Genomic DNA, 10,319 nt, shown 5'->3' with positions numbered 1-10,319 from the left:
AGAGCGAGCCGACAGACAGACAGAGAGCGAGCCGACAGACAGACAGACAGAGAGCGAGCCGACAGACAGACGGAGAGCGAGCCGACAGACGGACAGAGAGCGAGCCGACAGACGGACAGAGAGCGAGCCGACAGACAGACAGAGAGCAAGCTGACAGACTGAGAGTGAGTCGACAGATAGACAGAGAGCAAGCCGACAGACAGAGCGAGCAAGCGAGCGAGCAACAGAGCAAGCGAGCGACGGACAGAAAGACAGACCGACAGACCGACAGAGTGAGCGACAGACAGACAGAGCGAGCCGACAGACAGAGCGAGCAAATGACAGATAGAGTGAGCGACAGATGGAGAGCGTGACAGAGCGCGCGACAGAGCGAGCTAACGACAGACAGACAGACAGGCAGACACAGAGCGAGTGACAGTGAGTGACAGACAGACAGAGCGAGCGAGCGAGCGACAGACAGACTTAGCGAGCAAGGACAGAGAGACAGAGCGAGCGACAGACAGAGCGAGCGACAGACAGGCAGAGAGACAGACAGAGCGAGCGAGCGACAGACAGACACCCACCACAGGAGCATGCTTAGTCTGTGTCTCTCACTGTGAGACAGGCTGTGTCTGCTGCTTTAGTTCTTATAATTAAACAATATTAACACTAAAAGATGAATATTTTAAGTCCCAGATTATAACAGAGATGAGTGTCTTTGCTTAACTTTATTTTTTTTACCCTAAACTACAAGTAATCTCTGAGAGAGTCATTTTCAGGAGTTTGTAGTTTATCTGCTTAGCGTATGTGGCAGAATGAGTAAAATCATGTGTGCCATGACGTTTCCTTGTATCTTCAGGATGTTCATGTCTCAGGAGCTTTAACATGTGTCTTGTATTCTTGTCATGGCGGCCTGTTGAACTCTGTTTTACAGCTCATGTTTTCTGTGTTTTTTGTGTTGAAGGAAAGAAGAACTCTGAGTTTACTGGTGGAGAACTGGGGGAGGGTGAATTATGGGAAAACTCTGGATGAGCAGCGCAAAGGTACGAATAAGTTCATCAGTGTCGGTGGAAGTCTGAGCTGAAGGTCCGACTTTCTGACATCTTCGACTGACCTTTCAGGCATCATTGGAGACATCGAGTTAAACACACACCCTCTCAGAGACTTTGTTATTCATAGCCTGGATCTGAAGCCTGGATTTCTGAACAGGTCTGTGTTTTTGATTTGTTTCTCCTCGTTTCTTCTGACACCTCCCAGTGTATGAGTTAAACCAGCAGATTATATCTCTGCTTAATCCAGTTACTGTGGGAACATGATGGCACAGTTTAAACAACAATCCTGTTCCTTCTGTCAAATATCTTACATTATAGGCAGGACTGTGATTCAATTTTGATTAAACATATTTTACTGTTTTTAGCTTTCTACCAAAAACACAGACAGTAACTTTTTGTACCTGCAGAAATAAAAAGGTAAAGTTTGAACCACAATTATTAATCAAATGTAAAATATAATGCAGGCTACATGAAAACTGCAGTGAATGTTTTTTTTACCTTTTAGTATAAAAGCTTCAAAGCAGGAAATCAACCATGACCCATAAAATGGATCAGACAGAACATTATGACCTTCAGCTGAGCGGATCTTTTCTGTCCCTCAGGCAAGCTCTGATCAGAACCTGAGTGTCCTGGAGGCCATTTTACAAAAACACAATTTAGTTATCTGAGACAAGAAAATAAACTTTGACAAGAACCTTCGCCACTCATCATGATTGTCACTTTAATCTAGAGCTTTTAATGAGTTATTTGAAGGGTTCTTTTTCCAGGGTTGGAGAATTACACAACGCACAACTTGAGGTCTTTTTATAAACAACTGTTTGCACGAGTTTGAGTTTATTGAATTCTCACAGGGTCAGAATTATAAGTACAGGCTCAAGTTTATGATTTCAACTAAATATTTTATTAATAGGAACTGAAGGTTCTAGGATTCTTGAACTCAACAAGGACATGGTCTACAAACTTTTCATTAGTGATCATGATTGGCTTTCTTTTAGTATAAAGCAGAGGTTCCAAACCCTGGTCCTTGAGGAACACCATCCTGCATGTTTTAGTTGTTTGTCTGCGCCAACACACCTGATTTTTATAAATGTGTAATAAGCAGGCTTCTGCAGAACATGAGGAAGCAATTAAATTACTGAATCAGGTGTGTTGGAGCAGAGAAACAACTAAAACATGCTGTATGGTGTTCCTCAAGGACCAGGGTTGGGAACCACTGGAAGAACATTTGTTTGATTGAGCAGCACTTTAAATAATGGAGGTTTTCATGAAACTCAGGCAAGAGCTAAGCAGGGACAGCCCAGGAACAGGGACACCAGTTCATATGTCTACAGTGAGGACAGTTATACGTCTCCATGGATTGACGAGATGCAGACCAAGAGAGAAGCGTCTGCTCCAAACAGAACACCTTCTGGAGACATGTTATGGTCAGTTGAGCCCACAATGATGAGCGGTCTGTCTGGAGGATTCAGGATGAGGCCTTTAAACCTGAGAACGCTGTGACAGCTGTGAAGCATGGCGGTGGTAGCATCATGCTGTGATACTGGTGATCTGCACAAAGTGGATGGAATAATGAAGGTGTTCCTCAAGGTCCTCACACTTCAACAGCTGAACACATCAGAACTGCTTCCTGAATGGATAAAACAAGCTAACGGTACATTTCTGGACCTCAGCCCTGACGGCAGTTTGTGGGACTGAGTTTAACATCCGAGCCCATACCAGAACCACCCAGTTCAAAGGAAGTCTGGTTCAGTGACCTGGCAGAACTTGATAATAGTATTCAGTTCCTGAGAAATTGACAAACTGTGGTATTTATTTGTTTAGACTTGGGATATCCAACTGGCGGCTCGCAGGTGACTTCAATCTGGCCCACTTCGTTAAAAAAAAAGACAGCTTGTGTGATTGTTTTAGAAAAAGCACAATACATTTTAACATGGTCTTGTTTTAAATAAAAGGGCAGTTTTTCGTTGGATAATCATTCCACCCTCAAAAGAAATGGTTCAAATCAGTCATTAGAAGCCCAAATGAATGGTGTTCAAGTGTGCCAGATAGATGGAGATGTTTCTCCCACCTGTACGCCACACACAGCGATGCAGACCCAGCTGGGTGGAAATCCATCAGCATGGTTTTTTATTATTATTATACAACTATTATTATAATGAAAGTCAAGATGATCACAGTTTAACTACAATAATGAGTTTCAAATTAATGTTAAATTCATGAAGCTCGTTGTAGTATTTTATTGCTGAATCGGATTGGGCTCAAACCATTTTGTTCTTCACATTAAGCTCTTCTAAACACTTGCTTTTGTTTGATTCTTTGCACAAAGGTAGACAGCATAAATCAAACCAGGTTTATTTTTACCAAATGTTGCTTTAGATTCAGAGTCTGTTTTTATTTATTTATTTTGTTAACAAGCACCGAGGGGACTCCTCAGGATGCTTCATATCTCAGAACTGTCATAAGGGCAGGTATTTTAAGTTAACATTTATTTTTATATTATTTTATTATAACCTTGTCTTGAGTTATTATGGTACAGTCTCCGTACGTCAGAAACACTTTTCATCCCCCCCCCCAGCTTCAAGGTCAACATCACAAATCAAGGTCAAAGTTAAAACAAGGTCTTTGCTTGTCCAGAACATAAACTCTGATCTGCTCAAGACAATTTAATGAAACTCGATAAACATTTGAACCACCACTAACAGCGTTTCTCATTGTCTTCTCACCCCCAACTCTAATATAAAGGTCACAAATCAAGGTCAAAGGTACTATAAGGCTTGTCCAGACCATTGCTATAGATTGTATGTGGACAGGTGAATAATGTTCCGTATTAGGGATGCACAATATTATCGACATGGTATCGGCCGATATTAGCGTTTAAGTTCAATATCAGACATCTGCCATTCCATCAAAATAACTCACAGATATAAAAGACGCTGTTTTTGTATGACAACCCAGTGACAAGGATGCCTGCAGCAGCAGCACAACGTGATGACATCATGCCCGCCTACCTGATCTCATGGCGAAGAGGAAAATTCAAAATGTCAGCGGTGTGTAAATTATTTTTTTTCCCGTTGAGGATGTCGGACTCTGAAGATTTATGGAGTACGTTGAGCCTCGCTACATCGTCCCAGTTGGAGATATTTTTTCGACGTAACGTTACCAGAGTTACAAGCCGTCATTTCAGACATCATTGAGAAGCTAATAGCTGATAGCATGATTTGTTGGGTGAGTTTTACCACAGACATTTGGACGTCGTGTTAGCCCCGTTAGCATGATTAGTCTTACAGCACAATGGATAGACAAAAACTTTGAACTTAAAAAGTCTGTCCTTCATGCACAAGAGTGCAGAGGATCCCACACTGCAGCTAGAAACCTGGAACAAGCCTCCACAAGTGAGACAGCATCGCAGGTGACTAATGCTAATAAATAACATTTAACACTTTTCATTTTATATAAGTTAAAGTGTTATGCATATCATATGGCTGTTACTGAATATACGTCACCAGCTCTTACAGCTGTTACACAATTTTTGTATCAAATAAGCCTAAATAAGAGTGCTATGTTCTGACAAAGGAAAGTATATAAAATATCTGTATCGGTTATTGGCCAAATAAGTTTTGACATATCGGATATCGCCCAAAAATCCAATATGTGCATCCCTATTCTGTATGCATCACCCGTTACTGGTACTGGAGTCAGGTGCACACTTGGCACCAAAGTGTTTATTCCTCAGTAATGTTTCCATTTTACAAAAACTCTAAACTTTACAGACTCTTTATCCTGCGTTTTATCAGATTTTCACAATGAGTAAACATCAGGGTCAGCAGGGTAAATGTCAAGGGTTTATGGATGTTTTTCTTCTAATGTTAAATTAATGTTGAACCATGTGTGTGAGGTCAGAGGGTTCTTTTTCTCTCAGAGAGGAGCCTGCAGGCACCTGACGCCTCTCCGAGGTCCTCGTGCTTATAAGTATTATAAAAGCACTTCCTGCACACTGTCCGGTCACAGATTCTCATAACCAGGCTCTAAGCATGTACATTTGAACATCTGTAAAAGCCTGTTTCTGTGACCGTCTGCCTTTACAAGTAAACTGGGTTAAAAAAATCTCCCGTCTCCGTTTGGGACTCCTGTTTAAAGTAAGTAGATGATGGAAGTGTATTTTTATCCAACAGTAAACCTAGATCCATGCGTTGTGTTTGATAAAATCATTTTGCGTTTCTTTCTGTTGAGAACCCAACAGGCTCCTCTCATCACTCGTCTCACAACTGCTGTTACATTTCATCTGCCGTCTGTGTCCAAACATTAACTTGATATTTATATGAAAGACAGAAAACACTGCTGCCTTACAGATAGGCCACCTAAACTTTACAAAAGATTTTTTTTTAAACCAAGTCTGCAAATGAACGTATCTGAACTAATAAATCCTTGTACTTTATTCTCTTACAGACTGGTGACTTCAGGCCACTGGGCGACTCTGCGCCAGCGGCCCTCCTTTCCAGCTTTTTTCCAGGCTAAACTTCATGTGAACAGCTCTCCTAAAGACACATTCATCAAACTCCCTGTGAGTCGGAGCTGCTCAGAAACTGTCAGGAAGTCCATTTAACACCTCCGTCCAACTGTACCACTGTCACAGATGATTAGCTGCTTTATTAGCTGAAAAGTCAATTAATTGGGTGGAAATATTTAAGAAGGTATATGTGTTGTAAACAGGACCGAGATGTAATGAGTTACAGTACCTTTAACTGGGAGAATGGACCAAAACTTGCCTCCGAGTCTTTTATATAATCTAAACGTGATTACATGTGGTCCTTTTTGTTCTTTTGTCATTTATTGAGCCGTTTCTTTTTTGATTTACTGGAATCGTTGGCATAAAAACACAGAGGTAACCTTTTAGTAAGGTCAGAGTATATTTTACAAGCTTCTCTAGGGTAAAAAATAATAAAATGTTGGGTTTTTATAAACGCCTGCATAATGCTATCATTGACTGAAGCCAGCGCCTGTTGAAAAGTCCTTTCCCCTGGTGGTGCAGCGTCTGAATTTACCACGTCTTATTAACAGTTCAGAATGAATCAAACAGAACGAATGTTGGAAAAGAGAGTTTGTGTTTTTATCTTTTAACTGGTTTTGTTCATAGGGCTGGAGCAAAGGTGTTGTGTTTGTAAACGGCAGGAACCTGGGGCGCTACTGGTTCGTTGGTCCTCAGCAAACCCTCTACCTTCCAGGTCCCTGGCTTCACAGAGGAGACAACCAGGTACTGGGTCAGAACCACACATACAGTCATGAGTAAAAGCTTGGTCCTTCAGGTGGTTCAGGACCAACAATGTATGATGTATTTAATTAGATTTACCTGTTTTCATGTTGGCATCGTGCTAACAAACACCTGAGTTATCAGTTATCTGTCAAAATGTCCGATCTCTAATTGGCTGGTGGAGAATTAATGAAGCACCTGGTTGACGTGTTGTCACATTACACATACTTTCTTTGAACTTGGTGTGGTCAAAGTGAAACAGGAAGTGACATCAGAGGAGAACTGTTAAAAAGAAGAACGTCCTGGTTTTTAAACGCTGACTCTGCCTTTGGAGCAATGCTCTGTTCCCTTTTGTCATCACTTCCTGTTACTGACATCACTTTTTGTTACTGCGCATGCAAATATCTCAACAACTGTTCATTTCACCAGTATAACATTTTTCAATCCTTTATTAATTTGATATTTCCAAAAATGCTTTTATATTTATTATAAAGATTTGAAGTTGCAGCAGCTTCATTGCTTCTGTTTCATGTTGAAACCTGAGGTCTGGTTCTGAAGTGTGGATTGGGTCTTATAAGTCCATTTAAAAGCAAATGCATTAAAGGGATAGTTTAGTCACTTAGAAGTGGCCTTGTGTTCAATAGTTATCAATAATTTGTACCTTTTCAGACAACATCACTTTAAGGACCGGACCGACAGTATAATATTCATCTGAGGCTATGTTCCTCTAATGTAAAACTGATAACAACCAGATGCTTTGCTTGGTTCTGAAAGGCAAACCAAATGTACAGCTGGGTTTATACTCTCCAGGAAGTTCAGAAATCTGTGTGACGTCACAGAGAAACATTGTTTCAGCAGTCCCATCTCCAAGAAGCCCCCCCCCCCCCCCCACACACACACACACACACAGCACAACATTGTGAGACGCCGACAAGAACACACAAGCAAATGGAGTGAAATCAGTTTGATTCTTGTTGTGATTGTGATGATCACAGAGGTGGGAGGTTTTCGGCTGATGGAGGACAACATTTTATTTCAAGATGTCGGCCATCGTTTTGATGACTGTCGCAACCTCATGTTTGTTCAGCAGCTGTGGCTTGTCGCATTAACCACCTCCCCTTCATATTTCTGACCAGTCACATCATAGTTGACCCAAACGCTTGGGAGAAAAAAGTTCTGCTCCGGATCTTGTGTCTAGAACGGCCTCAGAGTTCTTATAAGAACAAAATGATGTCAGTTTTGTCTCAATTATTTCGGCAAGAGTCAATTTCTTTATTTCTTGTGAAGTATAAACTTAAGTTTGAACTACGCTTTAAGTATTGACTATCTGTGAATAAACAGCTCTGACTTTGTGATATGCACAGAAAACCATATTTTCCTTTTTAACAAGTGTCCTCAAAAGCAGCTTATTTCTAGTGCTTACTTCTGATCTGGAGCTGGTACGTGTTAGTTTCTCAGAAACACAAAGTTGTCCTTGTTTACCAGAGCCCGTCTGCGTCTTTTCAAATGTTTTATTTTGTGTAACGAGCAGGCTAAGTTTAAAATATTGAACAGACAGCCATCTACAACCAATCAAATGATAAACTATCTTTATTTATTAACCTTTATCTCACCAAGTAGATCCCTCTGAGATCGCAGACGTCGGCAGCCTAACGTGCAGGTTTTTGGACACGAAATTAAATTAAATGAATATTGTTTTCTTGATCAATAGCTTTATTCTTTGTGTGGACAGAAAAATGTTTCCAATTGTTGCAGCTTTATCCCAAATCTTTGTTTGTTCATCGCTCTGGAGTGTTGATGAGCTCCAGTCTGAAGCAACACACACAGTTTCTCATGACCTTGACTGAGCTGCTGCTGTGTGTGTTCTGTTGCAGATTGTAGTGTTCGAAGAGCAGGAAACAGATGGTAAAATCCAGTTCACCATCACCCCTGACTACGGCATGACGATGGATGTCGAGTGAGGATGGGAGGGGGCGTTGATGTCCATTGAGGACGGGAGGAGATGTGGTAGGAAGTGACAGAGCTATGTTCACCCAGGAGTGGACATCCTGCCTCATCAGCAGCACTTCAAAAAGAACATCTCAAACACGGGACAGTCAACTTAACTTTGCTTACAACTATATTTTTTAACTTTGTGACATTTTGTTGAACATTTTTTAAGTTTTTGTAACGGCGTCTTTTACCTACACGTGTAAACTGGAAAACAAACTGAACGAGACCAATCTGGATTATATTTAATGTGCAGGTTTTATTCAGAGACCTTCAGTATATAGTTTACATGAAGGACCGAGGCCATGAGAGTTCTTCTGTTGAGAAACCAAGTTTACAAATTACCTTTGAACATCTGTTTATACACATAAACCTTTGAGTCCGTTTAATTCACAGATTAATTCACAAAGGCTGGGCATAATAAAAATAAACGGTACATTTTAATTAAACTGTATTTTGTAAACACTGGCAGGAAGTGAATGTTGTGTAGCTGCTGCCATCAGGTGCTCTTTGTAAAATAGGAATGTTTATGTTATTCATTTACACCAAAGACAAGTTTAGTTCTCAGGACTGACAAATAGTTGGGGACATAAATAACTGAGTTCAATAAAACCAAAGATAACACCACTTGATGCCCGTTTTTATATCATCGTGTAAAACGTTTTATCTGAAACTGAAGAGTTTTCAGTTTTTTCATGAATGCGTTGAATTGTTACTTCAGGCTGGTGTGAAGTCTGCGGGCTCAGGAAGCTTCATCTGGACTTCTCAAGGCCTAAAATTCACTTGGAGATAAAAAAAAAAAAGAAAAATCTCCAGGATGGAGTGGAAACACTGAAGCTGAGCATGTTGAAAGTGAACGTGTTACAAGGATGTCACTCTCAGATCTAATGGATGGCAGGCAGTCCATGGACATGTCCTGTGGGGACCCTGTCTGTCTGTCCCACCCCCACCCCCTGTGGACTGTTGCTCAACATTATTCATACAAACCTAAAATGTGATGAATATCAAACATTATTAAGTGCTGTTAATGTTGTGTAACGTCTCTACGATGACTCCTCTGAGTCTGGTGACCTCTGACTGACTGTTGGATACTCCTGTACTTACCTGATTACACCTTTTCCACCCATGATGCCACCACTTCTAGCCTCTGGTGCTCGCTCTGGATGTGCTAGCTGCTTACAAATCAACTCGTTTCTGTCACTGATCTGCACGTGTTAAATCGGTCTGAACCGGACCGGTCCTTCGTGGACCGGTCCTTCGTGGACCTAACTTCAGCCAGCCAGTAGTTGTGCACTGAAAAACGTCCTGCTGCTCCAGCAGCGCCCTGCAGGGACAGGGTCCTGGGTGTGGCTCAGATTTCAAAGACTGGCCAGTTCTGCATCTTATGTTAAAATGCAGCTTCATGATCATTTCTCCTGACAGTCTCCACATCTCCTGCTGCCAATAAAGATGCACAATCATGTAATGTCTGCTGTGTCATTTGTCTGTTAGTAAAGTATCTCATGGGCCACTGGACAGGTTGTAACAGAAATTGTAATTGTAACAGGATGTACATCACCTGCTCACGTTTTGGAGCCAGCATGGTTCAAGATGGCTGCCAGTCAACGGCATGGCAGCGAATCAAACAAAAAGTGCTCTGACTCGGTCCGTTTTACAGACGCTCAGGTTAACTTTGCTGTGGTTGTAGCTGAGAGTCATTCTCAGCACACACTCTGAGCACCAGTAGATGCAGAGAGACCTTAGTTTAAAATGTTTGTGTAAGGTGGCAGAGGAAGGAATGTTACTTTTAACACTTGTAATTATTAGGATGTGATTTATCAGAAGTCTGATGATCCGTATGTGCAGCCTGAACGAAATCACAGTGCAGCACACAGTAAGGTAAAAACACTCACTCATGTAAAAACACTCGCACTCCAGTAAAAAGACTCAGACTCGGGTAAAACCACAGGCTCAGGTAAAACACTCAGGTAAAAACACTGACTCAGTTAAAAAAAAAACCACTGATAAAAACACTCACACTCCAGTAAAAAGACTCCAACTCAGGTAAAAAC

General features: G+C 41.3%; 1 protein-coding gene across 1 annotated transcript in view; it reads left to right on the top strand.

Annotated features, from left to right (window-relative positions):
- The window catches only part of LOC119411179 (beta-galactosidase-1-like protein 2), a 38,840-nt gene extending 30,024 nt beyond the window's left edge, over positions 1 to 8,816 (top strand). Inside the window, exons 15-19 of the mRNA XM_037678106.1 lie at positions 944 to 1,022; positions 1,101 to 1,188; positions 5,478 to 5,592; positions 6,166 to 6,282; positions 8,154 to 8,816. Coding sequence (XP_037534034.1) covers positions 944 to 1,022; positions 1,101 to 1,188; positions 5,478 to 5,592; positions 6,166 to 6,282; positions 8,154 to 8,240 — 486 coding nt within the window. The 3' untranslated portion in view covers positions 8,241 to 8,816. The remainder of the gene's footprint in view (positions 1 to 943; positions 1,023 to 1,100; positions 1,189 to 5,477; positions 5,593 to 6,165; positions 6,283 to 8,153) is intronic.
- Positions 8,817 to 10,319: the final 1,503 nt, after the last annotated feature.

Source organism: Nematolebias whitei, chromosome 6 (genome assembly GCF_014905685.2).
Source record: "Nematolebias whitei isolate Nwh7 chromosome 6, NemWhi1, whole genome shotgun sequence".
In the NCBI taxonomy this organism is placed as follows: Eukaryota; Metazoa; Chordata; class Actinopteri; order Cyprinodontiformes; family Rivulidae; genus Nematolebias; species Nematolebias whitei.
This window is presented reverse-complemented; position numbering and strand designations above follow the sequence as displayed.